We start from the raw sequence: 24,798 nt of genomic DNA on the forward strand, positions 1-24,798 counted from the left end.
TTCCGACCCCCCACAGCCCTCCCTGCATTCCCCTCCCCATCCCCCACAGCCCCCCATCCCCCCTTCCGACCCCCCACAGCCCTCCCTGCATTACCCACAGCCCCCCGCCGACCCCCCACAGCCCCCCATCCCCCCTGCCGACCCCCCACAGCCCTCCCTGCATTCCCCTCCCCATCCCCCACAGCCCCCCGCCGACCCCCCACAGCCCTCCCTGCATTCTCCTCCCCATCCCCCACAGCCCCCCATCCCCCCTTCCGACCCCCCACAGCCCTCCCTGCATTCCCCACAGCCCCCCACAGACCCCCATCCCCCCTGCCGACCCCCACAGCCCTCCCTGCATTCCCCTCCCCATCCCCCACAGCCCCCCGCCGACCCCCCACAGCCCTCCCTGCATTCTCCTCCCCATCCCCCACAGCCCCCCATCCCCCCTTCCGACCCCCCACAGCCCTCCCTGCATTCCCCCCCCCATCCCCCCCGCCGACCCCCACAGCCCTCCCTGCATCCCCCACAGCCCCCCATCCCCCCTGCCGACCCCCCACAGCCCTCCCTGCATTCTCCTCCCCATCCCCCACAGCCCCCCATCCCCCCTTCCGACCCCCCACAGCCCTCCCTGCATTACCCACAGCCCCCCGCCGACCCCCCACAGCCCCCCATCCCCCCTGCCGACCCCCCACAGCCCTCCCTGCATTCCCCTCCCCATCCCCCACAGCCCCCCGCCGACCCCCCACAGCCCTCCCTGCATTCTCCTCCCCATCCCCCACAGCCCCCCATCCCCCCTTCCGACCCCCCACAGCCCTCCCTGCATTCCCCTCCCCATCCCCCACAGCCCCCCATCCCCCCTTCCGACCCCCCACAGCCCTCCCTGCATTACCCACAGCCCCCCGCCGACCCCCCACAGCCCCCCATCCCCCCTGCCGACCCCCCACAGCCCTCCCTGCATTCCCCTCCCCATCCCCCACAGCCCCCCGCCGACCCCCCACAGCCCTCCCTGCATTCTCCTCCCCATCCCCCACAGCCCCCCATCCCCCCTTCCGACCCCCCACAGCCCTCCCTGCATTCCCCTCCCCATCCCCCCCGCCGACCCCCACAGCCCTCCCTGCATCCCCCACAGCCCCCCATCCGACCCCCCACAGCCCTCCCTGCATTCCCCTCCCCATCCCCCACAGCCCCCCATCCCCCCTGCCGACCCCCCACAGCCCTCCCTGCATTACCCACAGCCCCCCGCCGACCCCCCACAGCCCCCCATCCCCCCTGCCGACCCCCCACAGCCCTCCCTGCATTCCCCTCCCCATCCCCCACAGCCCCCCGCCGACCCCCCACAGCCCTCCCTGCATTCTCCTCCCCATCCCCCACAGCCCCCCATCCCCCCTTCCGACCCCCCACAGCCCTCCCTGCATCCCCCACAGCCCCCCGCCGACCCCCCCCAGCGGGGCCTATCCCGAGCTGGCCGCGGGGGGGGCGGGGCCTGCTCCTCGAACCGCCAGCAGCGAGAGAACCCAGGCGTCCGGCGCCCCCCGCGCTCATTGGCTGGGCCGGAGCCGCCAGTGATTCCCGGCCGCAGATTCGCCTCGCCCGGCCCGGCGCGGCCCGGCTCCGGGGGGCGCTGTAGGGCGCGGCCCGCCCCGGCCCGCCAGCCAGGCCCGGCCCCGCTGTCCCGCCCGGCCCGGCGCGGCCTCGCCCGGCCCGCCCGCTGTCCCGCCCGGCCGTGGCGAAAGTGCGGTTGCTAAGGGCCGCGAGGCGCTTTACCCAGCGGGGCCGCCCCGCGCCAGGAGCCGCCGGAGCCTCCATTGTTCCGGGCCCGGCCCGGCCCCGCCGCCGCCATGGCCCCGCCGCCCCCGCCCGCCGCGACCGGGCTCCGCCGCTGAGCGCGGCCTCCGGGCGGCCGGTGCGTCCCAGGCCGCTGCCCCGCGCGGGAGCCCCGGGGCGGGGACACCGGGGGGCGAGCCCGTGGGGCGGGGGGGGGCGAGCCCGTGGGGCGGGGGGGGGGCGAGCCCGGGGCGGGGGGGGCACCGTGGGGCGGGGGACGAGCCCGGGGCGTGGGGGACGAGCCCGGGGCGTGGGGGGCGAGCCCGGGGCGGGGGGGGCGAGCCCGGGGGGCGCGGGGGGGCACCGTGGGGCGGGGGACGAGCCCGGGGCGTGGGGGGCACCGGGGGGCGGGAGAGTGGCGGGGGGCACCGGGGGCGAGCCCGCAGGGGATGAGGGAGGGGGCAGGGCGGGTAGTGAGAGCGCTGGGGGGCGAGGGCACGTGACAGCACCCCATGCCTGTCTCGCACCCCTCTCCCTTGTAGAGGTGACGCCATGGGGGTGGACTTTGACGTGAAGACATTCTGCCACAATCTGCGGGCAACCAAGCCCCCCTACGAGTGCCCCGTGGGCACCTGCCGCAAGATCTACAAGAGCTACAGCGGCATCGAGTACCATCTTTACCACTATGACCATGACAACCCCCCTCCACCCCAGCATACTCCCATCCGCAAACACAAGAAGAAGGGGCGCCAGGCCCGCGCCGCCAACAAGCAGTCCCCCAGCGCTTCGGAGACCTCGCAGTCACCGGGCCGTGAAGTGATGACCTACGCCCAGGCCCAGCGCATGGTGGAAGTGGACTTGCACGGACGCGTGCACCGCATCAGCATCTTTGACAACCTGGATGTAGTGTCAGAGGATGAGGAGGCTCCTGAGGAGCTGCCGGAGAATGGGAGCAACAAGGAGAACACCGAGACCCCGGCCACCACCCCTAAAGCTGGCAAGCACAAGAACAAGGAGAAGCGCAAGGATTCCAACCACCACCATCACCACAGTGCCTCTGCAGGCACCACCCCCAAGCTCCCAGAGGTGGTGTACCGGGAGCTGGAGCAGGACACCCCTGATGCACCACCTCGCCCCACTTCTTACTACAGGTACCATCTGCATGTTGGAGGGCGGGGGGACTCCCTGCTAGGTTTCATCTAAGCTGTCCCCCAGGGGCTGGGGCAGGATTGTTCCCCATATTCTATTTACTAGTACTTTGTCCAGGCGCTGTGTAGATGGTACTTGTCTGATCCTTCTCTGGGCCTCTCTGGTGCCTGTCTGGGGAGGCGAATCCTACAGATCCTGCTGCACTGTTGTTTCAGGCTCCAGGGACTTTTTCTTTTGCTCCCCTTTGTGGTGTTCCGTTAGCCCTGGACTGGGGTCTGTAAGCTGGAGACTCGGTTCCCACTTCTTGTCTGGCTGCCAAAACCTCTCTTGTTATCAAATCCCTTCTCACTGGTACAGTCCCATAGCAGGTGGAGGAACGGGAGCCTGATGGTTCCTGAGAGTACGTCGGCACTTCAGTAAAATACCCGTGACTGGGCCATGTCACCGGACTTGGACTGGGGGCTAGCAAATTGCAGTGTAAACGTTCAGGCTTTGGGACCCTCCCCCCTTGCAGGTCTCAGAGGCCTAGCTCCTGCCCAAGCCAAAGGTCTACACTGCAATTTTACTGTCTCACAGCCCGAGTCAGATGACCCAGGCCAGCTGCTGTGTGTTGCCGCAGTGTAGACGTACCCTGTGTCTTCCACTGTTCTGCTCCGTGTAACTGGCTGCAGAATTTGCTCCAGAATGTAAGTGTTTAAAACACAATACAAGTTTCTCCTCTTATGTGCGTGAAGAAGAGATTCCAAGTGGGACTTGATGTGGCAGCCAGCCCATGAGAATAGCTGAACTACCCCACTTGTCTGCAGACTAATGGGGACCATTTAGCTGAACTTTGCTGTTCTGTCTCTGGAATGTGAGGCCAGCGTTATTGAATTTCTGATCCCTGTACTAGAGATCTCCAAGTCCTGTGCCTCATCGGGGTGGCTGTTTGGGAGGGGGTGAGGATAATGGCGAGGTCAGTGCTGCCCTTAGCTGCTGGAATAGGAAACCAGAAGGTCAAGCCCTTCCTCCAAAAACCAAATCCCCCAATTGGGAGGGAAAGAGAGTATTCGGTCCCTTTTCATGACAAACCCAAACTGTGCTCTATGCCTTCTCTCCACAGAATTCAGCATTGTTAGGTCAAATGGCCCCGGAACACATGGGAACTTGCTTGGGGGTTTTTACCATGTTCCGTTTGATTGCCTTGTCTTCGTGAGACACCCCAAGCTTCATCAGTTGCCAAGCAGGAGCATTGTTTGGTGCAGTGTGCTTGCTGTGTTGTGCTGGCCGCACCAGCATACTGCAGTTCTGCTCAGTAACTGAGAAAAGGGGCGTGCGGCAACAACTCTCATTTCAGTGGGTTCCTTCCCCTTCCTTTTTCTTTCTGGCTCATTGCTGCTTTGTGGCCCTGGTGGTAAAATCTCCCCCTCTCGTCCCTTTGGAAGGTTAGGCTGGACTAGCTCTTGGTCCCTCCCAGTCACTCATTCCCTCTCTATGTGCCTCTCAGGTACATTGAAAAGTCAGCAGAGGAGCTGGATGAGGAGGTGGAGTATGACATGGACGAGGAAGATTATATCTGGCTGGATATCATGAATGACCGACGGAAGACAGAGGGTGTGAGTCCCATTCCCCAGGAGATCTTTGAGTACTTAATGGACCGGCTGGAGAAGGAGTCCTACTTTGAGAGTCACAACAAGGGGGACCCCAATGCCCTGGTTGATGAGGATGCAGTCTGCTGCATCTGCAATGATGGAGAGTGTCAGAACAGCAATGTCATCCTCTTCTGTGACATGTGCAACCTGGCTGTCCATCAGGAGTGCTATGGGGTGCCCTACATCCCCGAGGGCCAGTGGCTCTGCAGAAGGTGTCTCCAGTCCCCCTCCAGGGCAGTGGACTGTGCTCTGTGCCCGAACAAGGGTGGTGCTTTCAAGCAGACAGATGATGGGCGCTGGGCACATGTGGTCTGTGCCCTCTGGATCCCAGAGGTTTGCTTTGCCAACACTGTGTTCCTGGAGCCCATAGACAGCATTGAACACATCCCACCTGCCCGGTGGAAGCTGACCTGCTACATCTGCAAGCAGCGTGGCTCTGGGGCTTGCATCCAGTGCCATAAAGCCAACTGCTACACTGCCTTCCATGTCACCTGTGCCCAGCAGGCTGGACTCTACATGAAAATGGAGCCCGTCCGGGAGACGGGAGCAAACGGCACCTCCTTCAGTGTACGCAAAACTGCCTACTGTGACATCCACACGCCACCCGGCTCTGTGCGCAGGCTGCCTGCCCTCTCCCACAGCGAAGGGGAGGAGGAGGACGAGGAGGAGGAGGAGGAGGGCAAAGGCTGGAGCTCAGAGAAGGTGAAGAAGGCAAAGGCCAAATCCAGAATCAAAATGAAGAAGGCAAGGAAGATCCTGGCAGAAAAGCGAGCGGCAGCACCTGTGGTGTCAGTGCCCTGCATCCCACCCCACAGGTACAGCTCCCAGCACTCTGCCCTCTGTCCAGACAGCCCCTTGCCTCGGGGTCCTGGGCCCCCCCCCAGTACGGCCCCTTGCCTTGGGGCCCTGCATCCCACCTCACAGGTACAGCTCCCAGCACTCTGCCCTCTGTCCAGACAGCCCCTTGCCTCTGGGCCCTGCGTGCCTCCCACAGGTACGGCCCCTTGCCTTGGGGCCCTGCATCCCACCTCACAGGTACGGCTCCCCGCACTCTGCCCTCTGTCCAGACAGCCCCTTGCCTCGGGGTCCTGGGCCCCCCCACGTACGGCCCCTTGCCTTGGGGCCCTGCATCCCACCCCACAGGTACGGCTCCTAGCACTCTGCCCTCTGTCCAGACAGCCCCTTGCCTCGGGGTCCTGGGCCCCCCCCAGTACGGCCCCTTGCCTTGGGGCCCTGCATCCCACCTCACAGGTACAGCTCCCAGCACTCTGCCCTCTGTCCAGACAGCCCCTTGCCTCGGGGTCCTGGGCCCCCCAGTACGGCCCCTTGCCTTGGGGCCCTGCATCCCGCCCCACAGGTACGGCTCCCAGCACTCTGCCCTCTGTCCAGACAGCCCCTTGCCTCAGGGTCTTGGGCCCCCCCACGTACGGCCCCTTGCCTTGGGGCCCTGCATCCCACCTCACAGGTACAGCTCCCAGCACTCTGCCCTCTGTCCAGACAGCCCCTTCCCTCGGGGTCTTGGGCCCCCCCCAGTACGGCCCCTTGCCTTGGGGCCCTGCATCCCACCTCACAGGTATGGCTCCCAGCACTCTGCCCTCTGTCCAGACAGCCCCTTGCCTCGGGGTCCTGGGCCCCCCCCCAGTATGGCCCCTTGCCTTGGGGCCCTGCATGCCCCCCACAGGTACGGCTCCCAGCACTCTCCCCTCTGTCCAGACAGCCCCTTGCCTTGGGGTCCTGCGTCCCCTGTCCTCCCCCCAGTATGGCCCCTTGCCTCGGGGCCCTGCGTGCCCCCCACAGGTACGGCCCGCCTGTCCAGACAGTCTGTGTCCCTGTCATTAGCCCCTCCAAGCTCTGTTTATTTCGTTCCGTGTTCGCGGTGCTCGGTGGCTTTGCTGGTGGATCTGGCAAGCAGTGTGACTCCGGGGCTTGCTGCCAGTTTCCTCCGTCCAAGTTGACCTCTTCTCCTCTGTGTGGCTGGGGCAGGAGCAGGAGGGGGCTTCTCTTAGTCTAACAGCAGGAAGCAGCTGGGGGTTCCCAGGGTTCCCTTCCTGTTATGTTAACCTCAGGGACTTTGGAACAAACCATTGTAGAAGAAAGGGGGTACTGTTAATTTATCTGACTTGTATTTCTCCCCTTGGCCCTACTGCTCTTTCAGCTCTTTGTTAGGGCCAAGGCCATCCTGCTGAAGAAGTCTGTGCAGAATGGAGCTGGCTGCTGGGATACCATGTGAGGGTCCCAGGAAAGGCACTAACTTTATGCTTTCTGCTGGCTGTTAACCAGCCCCGTCTCCCAGCCTGTAGTGGTACCTGCTCTCCTCTGGAGCACAACTAGAAGTTGTGGGAACTAGGAAACCCCCTGTGCTCCACAGACCCATAAGGTTAGCCAGGACCACAAGGGTCATCTAATCTCAGGATCTGTGGTGTCCTCATGGTGTTTCTCACCTCCTGTTAGCTGTCTCATGACCTGCAGTTTACCCTCCAAGCAGGACAGGGAGCATGCCAGTTGTACAGTGGCCTTGCTAAGTGAGCTGGGTAAGAGGATGAAGGGCTGGTAACCAGCAGAGCAGTGGGGCTTTGCAAGGAGATAGCAATTGCCAGACTGGATCAGACCCAGGGTCTATCTAATCCAGTCTTCTGTATCTGACCATGACCAGCCCCAGAAGCTTCAGAGGAAGGAGAACCCCACGCTAGGGATGATCTGCCCCTCCTTGTTAGACCTTATCCTGGTCTCTAATAGTTAGAAACTGGCTTAAGCCTTGAAGTTCTTGACCTCAGTGAGATCATGTGACAGAGAGTTCCACAGACTAACTACATGTTGTGTGAATAAAGTGTTTCCTCTTATTGGGTTTGAGGTCAGAATATCATGCAGCACAGTCCTGCAGAGAAGCCTGTCTGTCCCATGCCCTTCTCGGCTGGACTGCTGCCTTGCAGGAAACTCCCCAGCCAACCCTGAGCTGGGTCTCTGGTGTTTGGCTTGTGTGGCTAGGCACCTCTTGCTGGGCTTGGCAGGGCTCACTTGGCTGATCATGTACATGCTTTCCCTCCCTCCCCAGGCTCAGTAAGATCACTAACCATTTAACCATCCTGAGGAAGAGCCAGTTCATGCGGTCTGCCATCTTCCGTTTAATTAAATGCCTCTTTGTTCTTGTGTTGTGATATGGGGAGAAGGGATGAACTAGGGCCTGGACAGTGACCATGTGAAATCCTAGCACGCTGGATGCCTGATAGGACTGAATATTTACTGAGTCTACTTCCTCCTTGGAGCACATCCTGTGGCTAGACTCCAACTCTCTCTTTCAGGCTGATAGTAGATCTCTGAGGCTGTGTTGGGTCCCTGTTGGCTGGGGGATGGATAGGCAGAAGTGGTGGGGTTTGGTTCACATGGGTGTAGACTGCTCAGAGACAGTGCTGTGGTGTATTGTGCAGGGAGAGATCTCTGTTCCTGAGCTGATGGCTTGGGGTTGTGGCCTTTTGCCGACTAGGCTGGCTCACTGCCTTTCTCCTGGTTGATTCTGGGCCTGCAGTCTCTCCTTTTGGTGATTTGACTCCTGTTTGACTCCCTGCCAGCCTGCGTGTGTGCTTGCTGCTGTCACTATGTCGCAGTGGAGCACATGGAGAAGTGATTGCTCTGACCTGGGGCCCTCCTGTTTCTGAGAAACTGTGTGTGAAAATGCTGGCTATTACTGTGCAAACTGTGGCAACAAGTATCTAACAGGGCTGCCCTCCCCTGCTCCCTCAGAAATGCATGTGGCACACGGGGAAGAATGGATCACATCTAAACAGAGGGTCTGTTAGGGGCACCTTCCACCCCTTGCCCAGCCCCCAGCTCCCCACAGACCAGAGTCAGCCAGAGGCTCCAGCTGCGGAGCTGCAGGAGTAGCCAAAGCAGGGACTCTGGGTGTCTAGAGGACTGGACTGTGCGGATTGTCTGTTTGCGCCAACCCTCCCCAGTCTCTTCACCTCAGCTTTACGCCACACTGGCCCTTCACTCTCCCCTTCTTCTCCTCTGTCCCTCTTTTCCCTTTCCTTTCCATTTAGCTGATCTCCTTCTAACACCGCCCCCCAAAAGTGATGGCCCTAGCATGCTGTTTGCTGCCACCACACTGGTCACTCAGCTGGCGTTCGACGCCTTCCCCCGCCCTGGGTCTTTCTGGTCTCGTTAGACCGTAAGCTCTTCAGGGTGGCTCTGTGCTGGACTTTGTACAGCACCTGGCTCTTGCTAGCTCCTTAGCCACTGCTGTCATGAGCCTGATGGATGCCCAGGTGGGAAATAAGCACTGGGAACACATGTGCAGTACTGAGGAGAGTCAGCGCCAGGTGTCTGGCAGACTCCCATAGACTATGTGTTTGAGAACTGCTGGACTAAGATTTTCCTGTAGGCCCCCATGGCTGGGTCAACGTCCCAGGCCACATGGCTGCTGCCTGCACAGCCCTCCTCAAGCCCCGCCCTGCAGCGAGCCCCACAAGAAACAGGGCCCTGAGGCTGGCCAGTGATGGCCCCTCAGCTGGTGACTGACAACAGAAACCCATGTCCCTGGAGTCCCTGGGCCCTGTCACTCAGCTGGGCCTGGTGCTAACCCTGTAGCCCCGTGATCCCCCCTTTCCTCCTCTTACGCACACGGATTGTGTGTTGGGAGCCCTCCAGGGCAGGGACCTTCGCTGTGTGTGCAGCGCCCAGCAACGGGGCCCAGACCCAGGATGTGGGCGCTACGACCGTGCACATAATAATTGTAATTTTCACAGAGGCCTGCGAAGGCCCATCCTGTCTGCGACACCCCTGTGCAGAGCTCCCAGCCCCGCCTGCCAGACTGGTGTGCAGGAGGAAGGATGATAACTGTCCCCCAGAATGCCATGGAGCACAGTCCCGCAGAGAAGCCTGTCTGTCCCATGCCCTTCTCAGCTGGACTGCTGCCTTGCAGGAAACTCCCCAGCCAACCCTGAGCTGGGTCTCTGGTGTTTGGCTTGTGTGACTAGGCCCCTCTTGCTGGGCCTGGTTTGGTAGTGGCAGGGCTCACTTGGCTGATCATGTACGTGCTTTCCCTCTCCTCCCCAGGCTCAGTAAGATCACTAACCGTTTAACCATCCCGAGGAAGAGCCAGTTCATGCAGAGACTTCACAGCTACTGGACACTGAAGAGACAGTCCCGCAATGGGGTGCCTCTGCTGCGCCGGCTGCAGACACACTTGCAGTCACAAAGGAACTGTGACCAGGTACGGGGTGGGCTCTGGGCACTGATGCCCTGTGTGCTTTGTGCATCCCAGGGCCTTGGGGCCGAAGCATTTCCTGTACGTGATGCCTGCAATTTCAGAGCCATGCCGGAGAATGGCCCGACCTGTCCTTGGGAGGAAAGGGCAGTCCCAGCTCCGCACCACAGCTGCTTCCCCTTTCTCTACTCTGTTCAGCATCCTAGACTTGCCAGGCAATGACCTTCCAAAGCTCACCGTGGGGAGGGATGCAAAGAGTGTGTCTTGCTGGCTTGGTCTCTCCTGCCCATCTCCAGCTGGCAGGGGTTGGAAAAACCTACTAGAGAGTGCTAGCCAGAGGCCAGCTGAGAGTGGGGGACCTACTAGTGAGGTCCATGGCAGTGTCCTGAGGAAAAACACAGTCCCCCATTCCTGATGCAGGGGTCCTACCAGAGTTCTGGCTCTGGGCCCTTCTTGTTCCTACCATCTGCGTCAGTCTGTCGCTAGTGGGTGCCTCTGGTTTCTGGAAAGGAGCAGGGGGTTTCTGCTCCCTGCTCACCACTTTAGAGCCTCCTGGCTCGTGGGCGTCTCTTACCCTACCTCTTCTCCGGCACCCTGGGTGCTGGGATGGGGCAGAGGTCTCCCCTACTCTGCTCCTTCTCAGGTTTGTGGGCTGCTCCCAGAGAGCAGCTCCACTGCCTGCCCCTAGCTATCCCCAGCAGAGTGAAATTCACCATTTCCCTGCTGCCCCAGCAGCGAAACTGGCCGGAGTGTTACCAGCTTTGCTCCGCTGTCCTTTAGCAGAGCTCTGAGCAGCTGACGCCAGCTTTTCTATCTGCATACTTGGCAGGCCGTGCTGCGCGGGGTCAGTGCTGGGAAGGGTCTCTCTAACCTCAGGGACGAGGAGCCTGCATTTTCAGAAGCGACTGCCCAACTGGAGACACCGCAGGGGCTTGGCACTGGCTGGAAATCAACCCATTTTTGGGTGTGCCGGGCACCCAGAATCACAAGTCACTTCTGAAAATGTAGGCAGGTTTTTTAAAATAAAGATAGGTCAGGCCCCTCCCTCTTCACGGGGGAAAGAGTGCCCGCACACTGCCACAGGGAGCTGCTTCCCTCCATCTCATGGTCTCTGATGTTCCTGCAGAGGGAGACAGAGGATAAGAATTGGGCCCTGAAGGAGCAGCTGAAATCATGGCAGCGCCTTCGCCATGACCTAGAGCGTGCGCGCCTGCTGGTGGAGCTGATACGCAAACGGGAGAAGCTCAAGAGAGAGACGGTAACCATTGTGTGTCCCTCCCGGGAGCTTGGGGGTGACCGCACAGGCCCATCCTGCAGGAGCTGTGGGGCGAGCCCATAGAGTGTGGGGAGGGAGAGGAGCGCAGGATCCCCCTGTGGGTACTGGCTGGTTCTCCTGTCTGTGCCCACACGGTGCCCTGCCCCAGCAGGGTCTGAACGGGGGTGGGGCTTTGGGAAGTGCAGGTGCAGTCCCTGCATCTCTGCTTTTCACTGGCATCGACAGGCTGAGTCAGAGCCTGTTTCTCCAGTCAGAGTACCCCGCCTGCAGCCAGCACGCGGGGAGGCTGGCCTCTTGAAGCAGCTGGGAAATGGCTCCTCTTTGCTACAAAGCGGATCTCTCTGAAGTCCAGATCTCGCCCTGTGAGCCTTGTCTGCGTCCCAAGGGCAGTAGCTGTCCTGGCTGGCTGTAGCATGGTCAAGGAGGCAAAAGGCTCAGTCCCGCCCTGTTCTTGTGTTTCAGATTAAAATCCAGCAGGTGGCGCTGGAGATGCAGCTGACCCCCTTCCTCATCCTCCTCCGCAGGACTCTCGAGCAGCTCCAGGAGAAGGATACGGGCAACATCTTCAGCGAGCCGGTCCCTCTGTCTGAGGTAACAGAAATCTACGAAGTAAGAACCCCCTCCCCCCAGATTTCTACTTCGCTCGAACTCAACCCCGTCTGCCCATGCCAAGGGCAGCAAATGGTGCTCTCCAGACAGCTAGCGGGCAGCCCGGGGCAGTTAGCTAAGTGGGGACATGGGCAGCTGAGCTGAGCACAGCTGTGACTGTAGCATCGAGCAGGGACTGGCAGAGAGATTAATGGTCCGTCTTCCTCTTGTGTGTCAACTGTCTCTCTGTGTGCACGGTGGGCCAAGCCAGGCCAGGCAAGCGGGTCTCCTTGCTTGGAAAGGCAAGGTGCAGTGGGACCCTCAGCACGCTCCCATCCGTTCCCTTGGAAGCACTCTGTCTAGGCATAGACATGAAATGAGTTTGGTCTCAGGCTTCTCCCGAGCGGGTGCAGCAGAAAACACTGTCGGAGTCTGTCAGCTCTGCCATTCTCGGCCTTGTCCTGCCAGGGGCTCGGGAGAGGGTTGCACTGTGCCTGCCTGCACCCGCTGCCCCATTCTTGCCAATTTTCTGTGTGTTTGTATGTCTTGGAGCCCTGTGTAACTGGGCTATGAAATTCCACCCCCTCCAACCCATCTGGAATTAAAGCAAGCCTCTGCCATGCCCTGGGGAATTCCAGAGCCGGGGCCGGATTCCTGCTTGCCACCGGCTGGAGGAGAGGGCTAGGGCTGTGCGGTGTGCAATGGCACCTCTGAAATACCTCTAATTGTATTACTCCCAGCATTGGGTTGGGCTGCAGCATGCAGGGCCGCTTGTCTAGCCCCAGTCTGGTCATGCCGGGGTATTGCCGTTCCCTGTGTCTACACAGAGCGGGCAGTGTTTGCAGGGTATGCAACGCCATTTGGGGCAAAGCACCAGGACTGGATTCTTCTAACAGCTGTTTTCTTGGAGCAGGTAGTTCTGAGGTATGACTTCCAGGCTCAGATCTGACTGTTCTCCCTGTGCAGGTCCCAGACTATCTAGATCACATCAAGAAGCCAATGGATTTCTATACCATGAAGCAGAACCTGGAGGCCTATCGTTACCTGAACTTTGATGACTTTGAGGAAGATTTCAACCTGATTGTCAGCAATTGCTTGAAATACAATGCCAAGGACACAATCTTTTACCGTGCAGCTGTCCGGCTGCGAGAGCAGGGGGGAGCTGTGCTGCGCCAGGCTCGCCGGCAAGCGGAGAAGATGGGCATTGATTTTGAGACAGGCATGCACTTTCCACACTGCATCCCTGTGGACGAAGCGCTGCACCGAGACACGGAGGAGGGTGGGTACTGACACCCCGTCCGAGGGTGCAAAGGCTGCATGCAGGAGGGTCACCCGTGGAAGTCACAGCTGAGAATTTCTGTTAGATCATTGGAGGCCAGGGCAAGATTGTCCCCCCTCCTCAGCGCATAATCTAGTGCCCCCATCCTCCCCCCGCAGTCTCTGCCACATCCTCTTATGTCTCCTAGCCAGCCCACATGCCCTTTCCCCAAAGAGACAGGGCCAGTCCCAGGTCAGTTCTGGACCCCAAGGGTCAGGTGCATTTTGCTGGTTGGCAGCTGTGACACGCTTGCCCAGATGGAGACGGGCTTCCTGGCTTGCCCCATGGTGCTGTTGGTGCGCAGGGTCAGCCTGCAACAAGAGAATCTGGTTTTTGTGGTCTTGTGCTAAGGATTCGAGGGTGACGTCGTGCATATTGTGCCATGCAGGGGCCTCTGGCAAGCTGCTGTTGTGTGCCTCCGAGCCAGACTCTTCCCTTCAGTCACTGCTCCCCTCTCAGCTCCCTCCAGCAGAGCAGTGAGGGTGCAGAATGGAGGGCACTGCCCTTATCAGGGCCATCCCCACGCCCCTGCACAGGGCCGGCCTTAGGGAACATGGCACCCTGGGTGAACTTGCATTTTGGTGACCCTGGTCCCTGTGGGTCCCCCCCATTGCCCTTGGCCCCCATGGGCTCCCCACCCTCCCTTCACCCCAACCCCTGCACTGTGTCCCCTTCATCCCAACCCCTGGCCCCTCCTGTGCCCCTAATCCCTGCACTGTGCCCCCTTGACCCCAACCCCTGCACTCCCCTCCTGAACCCCTAACCCCTGCACTGTGCCCTCTTCACCTCAACCTCTGCCCCCCTCCTGTGCCCCTAGCCTCTGCATCCCCCTTCTGCCCCCACATGGGAAAACTGATCTGGATGCAGTGACAGGAGCTGTGTGGGGGGAGCAAGGAGCGACATCCGGGCTCCCTGCATCCAGGTCACTTTCCCTGCAGGCTGTGTAAGGAAAGGGCAAAAGAGCAGCAGCTCCTGATATCAGGACTGTGCTGTGAGGTGTATGTGTTGAGGGGAGTGTGTGAAAGACCATGTGTGTGCTGATTGCATGGCGAGCACGCTATCTCTTTAAGAAAGCACTCAGGGTCAGGTGCCTGAAGGTCTGTTCAGACCCAAGCAGCTGCTACTGGGACCCATAGAGGCAGCAGATCACACCGATTCCCCCGTCCCATCATCCCAGGTCAGTAGAGACCAGGTACACAGGTGTGGGGAGGGGGAACACCCTGATATCAGTCCCCCGCACACAGCAGACAGGAGGATATGCCCAGTCCAGAGTGACCAGGAGCTCTGGGGAGGAATGGGAGGGGGGGACAGGAGCAGTGGGGCCTGGGGGAGGATGGTCACCCCGGCTCTGGAGGAGTTCTCTCGCTCAGCTTTTCGTCCAGCTACCCCCTGAAGCTCGGGTCCCTCCCCCCCTCTCCAGAGCTGCTTCACCTTCCTGTCTGCTGCCTCTGTTAGCCCAGCTAGCTCTCAGCAGGTCAGGTAGGAATTGGGCAAACCCTGCACGGCACCCCCTTTGGTGGGCCGCCCTGGGCCACCGCCTGGACCACCCACCCGCAGGGCTGGCCCTGTCCCTGCAGTCTGGGCTGCTGGAGGAATTGAGGGGCCTGGAGCTGAGCACAGGGCCCAGGAAGTGGGGTCTCCCCAGAGCTGGGGGTGGTGGTGGGGGAACGACCCTTCTCTCCCTGTTCCAGGACACCCCCGAATGAATTGATTCTTGTGCTGCTTTATCCAGTTGCAAACCCCTGTCTTATTCTTGCCAGTCCCTTGGCCCATTCAGCATGATGTGGATTATTCTCTGTGCATTTCTGAGGCTAAGCCTGTTCGGCTCCTCCATTCCCAAGGAGCTCATCTCTTGGGCCCCTTCAGGTGACTGTTCAGTGCCCGTGGGTTAATCCCCTCTGGATTGCCATGTCCCCTGTCCAGGAGGAAGGGAATTCCAAAGACCTACCTGGCTTCTCTCACCTATCTGCCCCTCTTTGTGCCCACAGAGGAGGTGCGGCTGTTGCTGTCAGAGAACCAGAAACACCTGCCCTTGGAGGAGCAGCTTAAGATCTTGCTGGAGCACTTGGATGAGGTCAATGCTGGGAAGCAGAGCATCGGGCGCTCCCGCCGTGCCAAGATGATCAAGAAGGAGATCACAGTCCTGCGCCGGAAGTTGGCTTACCCACGGGATGTGCTGGACAGACACGGCCCCTCCGCCAGGGGGATTCTGCAGGCCCACCACCCCTGTGAGAAGGACATGCAGACCGACAGCGCTGCAGAGGAGAGCAGCAGCCAGGAAACTGGCAAAGGTACTGGCTGGGAGGTGGTATTGACGCTCTGGCACAGCACATTATGCCCAGGGGCTTGGCGTAACCCCACATCTGGGCAGGGCATGAGAAGGGTGGAGGATGCAGAATCAGCAGCCATGGACCTTCCCTCCCAGAGCAGAGGCTGGGGTGGGGGGAGGTCCTGCTCCTTCCTTGGTTCCTCATTAGTGTCCCTGAAGATGGCTGGGAGCTCCTCCTTGCAGCGGGGCCCCTCCCAAGGGGATTGGGAACCAACTAGAGATGCTGTTTTTTCCAGTTTTCTGGGAGGGAAAGATCATAGAATCATAGAATATCAGGGTTGGAAGGGACCTCAGGAGGTCATCTAGTCCAACCCCCTGCTCAAAGCAGGGCCAATCCCCAACTAAATCATCCCAGCCAGGGCTTTGTCAAGCCTGACCTTAAAAACTTCTAAGGAAGGAGATTCCACCACCTCCCTAGGTAACGCATTCCAGTGTTTCACCACCTTCCTAGTGAAAAAGTTTTTCCTAATATCCAACCTAAACCTCCCCCACTGCAACTTGAGACCATTACTCCTTGTCCTGTCATCCGCTACCACTGAGAACAGCTAGATCCATCCTCTTTGGAACCCCCTTTCAGGTAGTTGAAAGCAGCTATCAAATCCCCCCTCCTTCTTCTCTTCTGAAGACTAAACATCCCCAGTTCCCTCAGCCTCTCCTCATAAGTCATGTGTTCCAGTCCCCTAATCATTTTTGTTGCCCTCCGCTGGACACTTTCCAATTTTTCCACATCCTTCTTGTAGTATGGGGCCCAAAATTGGACACGGTACTCCAGACGAGGCCTCACCGATGTCGAATAGAGGGGAACGATCACGTCCCTCGATCTGCTGGCAATGCCCCTAGTTATACAGCCCAAAATGTCATTGGCCTTCTTGGCAACAAGGGCACACTGTTGACTCATATCCAGCTTCTCGTCCACTGTCACCCCTAGGTCCTTTTCTGCAGAACTGCTGCCTAGCCATTCGGTCCCTAGTCTGTAGCGGTGCATGGGATTCTTCCATCCTGAGTGCAGGACTCTGCACTTGTCCTTGTTGAACTTCATCAGATTTCCTTTAGCCCAATCCTCTAATTTGTCTAGGTCCCTCTGTATCCTATCCCTCCCCTCCAGCGTATCTACCTCTCCTCCCAGTTTAATGTCATCTGCAAACTTGCTGAGGGTGCAATCCACACCATCCTCCAGATCATTAATGAAGATATTGAACAAAACCGGCCCAAGGACCGACCCTTGGGGCACTCCGCTTGATACCGGCTGCCAACTAGACATGGAGCCATTGATCACTACCCGTTGCTCCACCTGGGGCCTGTCCTGTAGGCTGATGGAACCCTTTGGCCAGTTCCCTGCAGTGACCCAACTTGCCTGGGTTAACTGCGAGGAGAGCCCAGACGAGGATAGGGCAGGAGCTCAGGTAGGGGCAGGACCCCTGCGGAGGAGAGCCTGGATGGGGGCAGGGCACTGGATGGGGATCGGGCTGGGTCCCTGGGGAGGAGAGGCCGGATGGGGGCAGGGGGCCTGCTGGGAGGAGTGGGCTGAACCAGCTGGGCTAACTGGGAGGAGAGCCCAGATGGGGGCAGAGTGGGAGCCCGGGTGGGGCCGGGAGAGCCTGGATGGGGCAGGGGGAAGCCCAAGTGGGGGTTGGGCTCTGGATGGGGGTCCGGCTGGGCCCCTGGGGAGGAGAGGCTGGATGGGGACAGGGCAGGAGCCCGGGTGGGGGAGGGGCCGGGAGAGCCCAGGGTGGGGTGAAGTCGCGTGGCGGGGGCGCTAGAGCTGGAGGGGATGGGGACCTGCTGGGAGGAGTGAGCTGACCTGGCTGGGCTAACTGGGAGGAGAGCCCAGATGGGGGCAGGGCAGGAGCCCAGGTGGTGGTGGGGCCAGGAGAGCCTGTATGGGGGCAGGGGGAAGCCTAGGTGGGGGTGGGGCTCTGGATGGGGGTCGGGCTGGGCCCTTGAGGAGGAGAGGCGGGGTGTGGGCGGGGACAGGAACCTGCTGAGAGGAGTGGGCTGACCCGGCTGGGCTAACTGGGAGGGGAGGTGGAGCAAACCAAGACAAGGGCTCCTTTGACATGTTGAGAAGTGAGACGGGAAAGCCCTACAGGCAGCAGGAGCTGAAATTTGGACAGTCGTGGCCAAGGCATGATGCTTAGAACGGCCATCTCTAGGATCCCTGCTCAGGATCCATGGGGCCTTGGCCACGCTGCCCAGCTAGGTCCAAAGCCGTGCTGTCAGCAACAGAGATCGCTCTCCGGCAGCCTGGGCAGCTTTTCCTCTCCTGGGCTGGCAGTGCATCTCTGCTCTCGCTGGCCTGTTCTTTGCCTCTCCTTGGGGTGGCTGCTCCTGAGGCTGTCCCTTTGCACCCAGTTTGTCCCCAAGCGGGTTTCTTCACTTGGGGCCTTCACCTGGGCACTGGGCCCCTTTGACCTGTATTGTGTCACTAGACGGTGTCACGGAGTGTGGGGGAGTCCAGGCCCTGCACCCCTCTTCCTGGGATTCACTGAGACTCTCAGCCAGCCAGTAAAACAGAAGGTTTATTGGACAACAGGAACACAGTCCAAACCAGAGCTTGTGGGTACAACCAGGACCCCTCAGTCAAGTCCTTCTGGGGGAGCAGGGAGCTTAGACCCCAGCCCTGGGGTTCCCTGCGTTCCTCCACCCAGCCCCAAACTGAAACTAAACAACCCCCCCCCCCCAGCAGGCTCTCTCCTGCAGCCTGTCTTCACATTCCTGGGCAGAGGTGTTACCTCCCCTTCCTCCTCCCGGCTCAGGTGACAGGCTCTCAGGTCTCCAATCCCCAGGGCACATTCCCAGGTCAACACTCCCCTCTCCCTGCTGAATCTGACAACGGTCAATCTCTGGTCACATGCTTCAGGCTCTTTGGGGGCAGGGGATGTCTCGCTTACCCTTTGCAGGATCTGGTTTAAACTGTCTTTGGAGCCTGTCCTGTTTTAACCGGGTAGATTGCCTTGATGCTCTCTGCTGCACATCTGTAGATGTTTTCCCTCCACTTCCCTCTCTGAGTGTCTGGTCCCAGAGCCAGGTCTGACTTTCCTCTTTTCCTGCTTTCCTCCTTCTCACTTCCCAGTTCTTCTGTTATCTGATCCCCTACCTTCTTCCCCAGCTCCACCCACTCCAGCTTCTGCATCCTCCTCCTTCCACTATAGCTCTTTCCAACTGCCTCTTCGGGTGAGTCCCGAGCCCCCTCCCAGCTCGTGCCCCCCTCCTTGGCCGGCCCGCCCCAGGGCAGCATTCTGTGCTGCTGTTTGCAGGGGCTAGTGCCAGGGCAGGGTTACCACACCTCACATATTGGCACTCCTTAGCAGGGCCATGCGTGAGCGTGACCCAGGAAGGTCAGGAAAGCTGGGATCAATAGCTTTGGCAGGCATGACCTGTCCTGTTCGTCTCAGATGGAACAGCTGCCAACTCCAGAGTGTAGAGTTGGGCATTTTCCAATCCAGGATTCCCTTTTTGCTGCACCAGGTGCCCAGCATTTCATTTCCTGTCTCCTAGCTGTGCCAGGACCTGCCTGCAGCTGCCACTTGTTTGGCAGCTTTCCCCCAAGAGGCAGTTAATTGGCTGACAGGGCATGCTCCCTGCGTTGTGCCTTGGAGCCAGGCTGCAGAGGACGGAGTCAGAGGTGGATGGGAGCCAGCAGTGTTGGCTGGTCAGCTAGGCTTCCTGGAGGACAATGCAGCAACCAAGAGCTAGGGGCTGAGCCACTGACCAGCTACAAGCTCCCCCTTCCCTGGTGCACACGAGGAAGGAGGCTTTGGGCCTGGCTGCCTTGAGAGCATGGCAGAAATTCCATCCTTCAAACCAGTCCCTTTCAGAAATAACCACAGGCCATGAATTGACTGTGGGCATGGGGCCCAGTGGGAGTCCGGGCCCCTGGGGGGCTGCACGACTTTCCTGCTGCAGGCTTGCTGGGCCTTTAGCACAAGGAAGTGCAAGCTTTTTCACAAGCACTTCAGATGTCAGTAGCTTTTCAGGGGTGCAGCAGGGCTGGGCAGCTCCCAGCTGGAGCCTGAGGAATTCGGGAGATGCTGTTGCTGCTCATCTTGCTTCCTTTCGTTGAATTTGGCGTCTCTGAACATGAGGGAGTGGCTGCACCTGCTAGGGTGGAGTCTTCTCCAGAGATCCCCTCCGGTGAGGAGTCTCAGCAACTCCACTAACTGCCCCGGTTTGGTGATGTGAGGGCAGTGGTGGCAAGGCCCAGGAGCAAGGCTCCCGCAGGATGGGACAAGGCATGGGACTTTCCCTTCCTTATGAAGCTCTGCTGCTGATCGGAAGCCTCTTGTGCTAGCTCTGGGCTCCCCACAGCTCTCCCCTCGTGCTTGTGCACACTGCTGCCCGAGGGCCTCACCGGAGGCGGTGGGAGCTGTGGGGGCAGATCTCCAGAGCTCCCTTGGGGAGCTGGGAGTGGGGCAGGGTGGTGGAGCCTGCTGCCCAGCTTCTGAACATGCTTTCTCTCATCCTCTCTCTTCTTCCTCATCTTCCAGGTCTGGGCCCCAACTCTTCCTCCACCCCAGCGCATGAGGTCGGCCGGAGGACTTCTGTGCTCTTCTCCAAAAAGAACCCCAAAACCGCAGGGCCCCCAAAACGCCCCGGACGCCCACCCAAGAACCGGGACAGTCAGCTAGCTGCAGGGCATGGGAGTAGCCCAGTAGGTCCCCCCCAGCTTCCAGTAATGGAGGGGTCGCAGCGCCAGCGGAAAAGAGGGAGGAGCCCACGGCCAAGTTCCAGCTCAGAGAGTGACAGCGATAAATCCACCGAAGAGCCTCCCCTTGGTGAGTGTGGCCGCGGCAGCAGCGTGGGTCGGCGGGGGCTGTGCTGGATCCGTGTGTGTGACTTACGCTGTCCCTCACCTGGCTCTGCTGCAGACCTGTCAGCCAATGGCTTCAGTGGCGGGAGCCAGCCGGTTAAAAAGAGCTTCCTGGTTTACCGGAACGACTGCAGCCTTCCGCGGAGCAGCTCTGACTCGGAGTCCAGCAGCAGTAGCAGCAGCAGCGCTGCCTCGGACCGCACCAGGTACCGCGCCGGCGGCTCTGCTCCGGCTGGCCCCGGCACTAGGCCAGCCAGGGGCTCCGTCCCAGCGGCTGTGCCAGGAGTGGGGCCGACAGCCTGCTCGTAAAGCCCCTGAGCAGTGACCCTTTCAAGGCTGCAGCACCCGCCACCGCTGCCCCTTCCTGTCACATGCAGCGCCCAAAGCCACGCCTGCCGAGGGGCAGAAGGCCCAGACGCTGAGACTCGTTGGGCCTGGCAAGCTATAAGTCTGCCAGCGCTCAGCCCTGCCCTGCCCTGCGGGTAGCTGTCAAACAGCCCTCTTGGTGAGGCCACGGCCGGAGAGCCCGAACCAGAGACCTGCACAGAGGCTGCTCCCGCACGTGTGTCTGCTGGAGGCCAGCATGGACGGGGTGGATTGTGCCAGTTCCTTCCTCTCTGTGGATAGAGGGACCCCAGGCCTGCCCTGGAGTGAAGACCCAGGCTAAGTGGGGGGGGCCCATGCCATCTGGGGGAACCCTTCTCACTTAACCACTGACTCCCCCTTTCAAAGGCACCTGGAGAGCCCCATATCTCAGGACACTATTGTGGGCAGTTCTTCTGCCGAGCGCTGTGGGCTCTATTCCTGAGGGCACTAGCTGGCCTCCTCCCCAAAGCGTGGGTGTCCTAAGGTCCCTTCCCACCACACAAACACGCACGCACGCAGTGCCTGGAAGGGTAATGTGGCGCCTAGTAACAGGACTGCTCCCCTGCCTTCCCACAGCACGACGCCCTCGAAGCAGGGCAGAGGGAAGCCCTCCTTCTCCCGTGTGAACTTCCCAGAGGACAGCAGTGAGGATACTTCTGGAACGGAAAACGAGTCGTACTCTGTTGGTGCTGGGCGAGGGGTGGGTCACAGCAGTGAGTATCTTGGGCCTCGGCCAGCAGCCTCCAGCTCCTGTCACTGTCTGGAAGCATCGGTGCTAATTCTTCCCCCCTTTTCTTTGGCGCAGTGGTGCGGAAGAGCATTGGGCGTGGAGCCGGGTGGTTGTCGGAAGATGAAGACTCCTCTCTGGATGCCTTGGACCTGGTGTGGGCTAAGTGCCGGGGGTACCCATCGTACCCAGCACTGGTGGGTACAGCAGGCTGCGTGTCCTCGTCTCTCCTTTTGCTCCCCCTGCAGGATCCGGGGCCTGGCAGAACCTTTGCCTGGCTCATAGTGAGGGACTGGATGGACTCTCTGTGGCCAACGAGCTGACACTCTTACTGGATGGGCCAGAACTCTGGGAATCCCCTCCCTTTGCACCCAAATGATCTGCACCCCATGTCACTGCCATCCTTGGGCCAGTCCGGCTGGAGGCTTGCTGCTCTTGTGCCAATAGTAGGCTAGTCTCCCTGAGCCCTGTGACTAGTGGGGGAATTAAGGGGCTTGCTGTTTCCCATAACAATTAGGGCTAAAGCACATCTGCCATTTGCTCCAGTGTGCAAATCCTGTGGGGTACCCCTGTTCTTGGGTCTTATACTGAGATCTGGGGGTGGCCTCAGGTCTCCTCTGCCCCCGGCCTCCCAGAGAGAACACTTATGCATGGTCTTCACTAGGGGCATGGAACGGCTTCCGTATGAGGAGAGAGCAAGAAGACGGGGGCTGTTCAGCTGGGAAATGAGAGGACTGGGGGGATGGGAGAGAGGCCTGTAAAATCGTGACTGGTGGGGCGGGTGAACAGGGAAGCAGCATTTGCCCCTTCACATAACATGGTTAGGCAGGAGTACTTCTCGCGTGGCACGCGTTGCCAGGGGATGTGAAGAAAAGTATGACTGGGCTCAAAAAAAGAACGATACAAGTTCATGGGGGACAGCCCAGCAACGGCTGTTAGCTAGGGTGGGCAGGGACACAAGCCCGGGCTGTGGGTGTCCCTAAACTTCTGACTGCCAGAAGCTGGGCGTGGGCGACGGGATGGATCATTCGATAACTGCCCCGTTCTGTTCATTCCCTCTACAGCACCTGGCCACTGCCAGAGCCAGGACACTGGGCTAGCTGGACCATTGGTCTGACCCAGCACAGTCCTACTGATGATCATATGTGAATCCCTTTAGAGTGTGGCCTGCTGGCTGGCTCCCTTGGCTAGTGATCCTGGCCCCAGCTGTTCCTCAGTTCTTAACTAGTCCTGCTTTAGTCAGCCCCAGTGGTGGGTCTCAGTGCAGGCATCACTGGGTGGCGCTCTCTGGCCTGTGTTATGCAGGTGCTCAGATTATAAAGTTCCTTCTGGCCTTAAAATCTAGCAATCAAACCTCAGAGGGAGGTTCTCCAGCCTGAGCTCTGAGCGTGGAAATACCCCTGTCCCTGCAGATCTGGTCCCCAAGGTGACGGGAGGCTGAGCTGCGGGCTCTAGGGTCTCCAATACGGCTTCACTTGTGAGTCCAGTGGTAGGCGCAGCCCCTGGAGAGCTGGAGGCTCTTCTTCCCTGAGGCTCTCAAGACAATTGGTTTGTTAGTATTGGGGCATTGCCTTGGAGCCCCAGTTACAGACCAGGCCTGTGCTGTGCTAGGTGCTGTATGCACAGAGCCTGCCCCAGTCAGCTCGCAGTCTAAACCGAAGAGCAGAGACGACAGAAGGAAACAATGAGTCTGTTGGTCAGCATGGCAGGCAGTGCTCTCTGCACACCAGCTGCCTAGCTGCTGTCTTGTCAGTGATGCCAGAGGCCCATCGCGGAAGGCAAGGAATTGCAAACACAAGCATGAGCTAAGACTGTTTCTGAAGTGGGGATGTGAGCTGGAGAGAGCCCCTGTGACTTAGCCTGAACTGGTTGTGGTGTTGCCTCTTTGCACACACCTGCAGCCCCTTTGCTTCGGGTTGTCACGGTGACCGACATGGCGCTCAGGGAGCTGGTGTCAGCCAGCCGCTTTCCAGTGCAATCACTGACACGGGGCCTTTGGGTCCTAAGCACAAGACTTAAGAGTGAACTGTTCAAACCAAGTCCTGCTGGGTGGGGTTCCAAGGGATACTGCTGCCAAGAGCTGAGCCGGGGGGAGGGAGCGGGGGTGCAAGAGCGGATTATTAGGGGCCGGGCAACACTTTGCTTGTTCCAATCCTGATTCTGTCTTTATACCCCCCAGGAAAGGCTTTCCTCAGTGTCTTAGTGGGGCTGGTGAGGGCTTCTATGCTCCCCCTCCTGCCCCTTCCCTGGGATCTCACCTTTGTCTCCCTGCTGGTTTGGCAGATCATTGATCCGAAGATGCCACGGGAGGGTATGTTCCATCATGGCGTCCCCATTCCAGTGCCTCCCTTGGAGGTGCTGAAGCTGGGAGAGCAGATGACTCAGGAAGCACGAGAGCATCTCTACCTCGTCCTCTTCTTTGACAACAAGCGCACCTGGTAAGGGCCGGGCCAGGGCTTTCTCCTGATGTGTGCCAGCTCTGTGCCCCCCAGCAAGACAGAGCATGGCCTGCTGGGGGTGGTGGTGAGGGCAAGTCAGTGAACTCCACCAGGGAGGGGGTGGGGTATGCAGATGATGGGAAGCCTCAAATGAGGTGTGATGTCCTTTCCTCCAGGCAGTGGCTGCCCCGGACCAAGCTTGTGCCACTGGGTGTGAACCAGGACCTGGATAAGGAGAAGATGCTGGAGGGCCGCAAGTCAAACATCCGCAAGTCTGTGCAGATCGCCTACCACCGTGCCATGCAGCATCGCAACAAGGTGCAAGGCGAACAGAGCAGTGACTCCAGCGAGAGCGACTGACACCAGCTGCTCCCTCGTTGATCCACTGGCTCTGCTCATGGCTTCTCAGTCTCAGGGCAAACAGGGCTCTCAGTCCTGGGCACTTAGTGCAGCTGGTCTGCACAGGAGCAGGGGCTTGCCCTAGTCACTGGGACAGAGAGCGTGCTCCTGAAAGCAGCTGTGGCTGAGCACCTGGCGCTTGCAGCGCAGGAGTGAGTGTGTTAGAGCGGAAGCAGGCAGAGCTGTAGCCTGCTGCAGAAGGCAGGGCCCAGCAGTGCCCTCTGTATCCTCCCTCTTTTCCAGCTGGCGCTGCTAGAGCCTCCCCTCCTACTGTGCTGCCCTGCCGGGCCCTGCTCGGTCTCGAATTTCACATTCCCAGGGGCGAGGCCCGGCTGCCTGGGGCTGGTGCCTCGCTCACTGAGCACACCTCCAGTGGGTGAAGTTCCCATGCCCGCAGGGGCACTGTAAATACTGTACAGGATGGAGAATTTAAATTATTCTCATTTGTAGCCCGTTTCAGTGTCTTGGGGGAAGCATTTTGGTACTAAACAGCGCTTCCTATCCGGGCCCTTCCCGCCTGCGTGGCCTGGGCCGTCTCTTTGTAACCTTCTTACTCGCACACTTTGATACGGGAGCTCTTGGGATCGGCTGCGCCCTGCCCGCCCCCACTGGACTCGCGTCTCCTCCCCGCCGCGGTCGGACGCTCGTTTGTATTTATTTGGAAGGAAGAAAATCTATTGATTCTTAGAAAATAAACCGTCTCTGGGGACCCCGGTGTGGGCCTGGTGCTGCGGGCGGGGGGGCGTGGTCCGCCCAGGGGTCCCTGGGGCGGGGCCTGGGCAGTGCTAATGGGCGGGGCTTAGGTAGGGCACGTCCCT

The 24,798-nt window shown here is 59.9% G+C and overlaps 1 protein-coding gene across 2 annotated transcripts; it reads left to right on the forward strand.

The window, feature by feature from the left end:
* The first annotated feature begins 1,718 nt into the window (after nucleotides 1-1,718).
* On the forward strand, nucleotides 1,719-24,707 carry BRPF1 (bromodomain and PHD finger containing 1). 2 transcript variants are annotated; one of them, XM_073350798.1, is made up of 14 exons: nucleotides 1,719-1,885; nucleotides 2,289-2,897; nucleotides 4,382-5,341; nucleotides 9,579-9,735; nucleotides 10,856-10,987; nucleotides 11,468-11,614; nucleotides 12,560-12,872; nucleotides 14,900-15,202; nucleotides 19,728-20,015; nucleotides 20,109-20,256; nucleotides 20,993-21,129; nucleotides 21,222-21,340; nucleotides 23,427-23,581; nucleotides 23,758-24,707. In XM_073350798.1, the coding sequence occupies exons 2-14, from the start codon at nucleotides 2,299-2,301 to the stop codon at nucleotides 23,939-23,941; spliced, it is 3,642 nt and encodes a 1,213-aa protein (XP_073206899.1). In that variant the 5' UTR covers nucleotides 1,719-1,885; nucleotides 2,289-2,298; the 3' UTR covers nucleotides 23,942-24,707. The 2 variants fall into 2 exon arrangements, with proteins under 2 accessions (XP_073206899.1, XP_073206900.1); XM_073350799.1 differs by having other exon boundaries at nucleotides 11,468-11,596.
* Nucleotides 24,708-24,798: the final 91 nt, after the last annotated feature.

This window comes from Lepidochelys kempii, chromosome 7 (genome assembly GCF_965140265.1).
Source record: "Lepidochelys kempii isolate rLepKem1 chromosome 7, rLepKem1.hap2, whole genome shotgun sequence".
Classification (NCBI taxonomy): domain Eukaryota; kingdom Metazoa; phylum Chordata; order Testudines; family Cheloniidae; genus Lepidochelys; species Lepidochelys kempii.

What these genes read in the sequence shown, in the direction of transcription:
- BRPF1 (XM_073350798.1), top strand. Translation starts at nt 2,299, where the DNA reads ATGGGGGTGGACTTTGACGTGAAGACATTCTGCCACAATCTGCGGGCA. An exon ending in CGCCCCACTTCTTACTACAG is followed by an intron (nt 2,898 to 4,381) that starts GTACCATCTGCA and finishes TGTGCCTCTCAG; the next exon opens with GTACATTGAAAAGTCAGCAG. An exon ending in GCTGCCTCGGACCGCACCAG is followed by an intron (nt 20,257 to 20,992) that starts GTACCGCGCCGG and finishes GCCTTCCCACAG; the next exon opens with CACGACGCCCTCGAAGCAGG.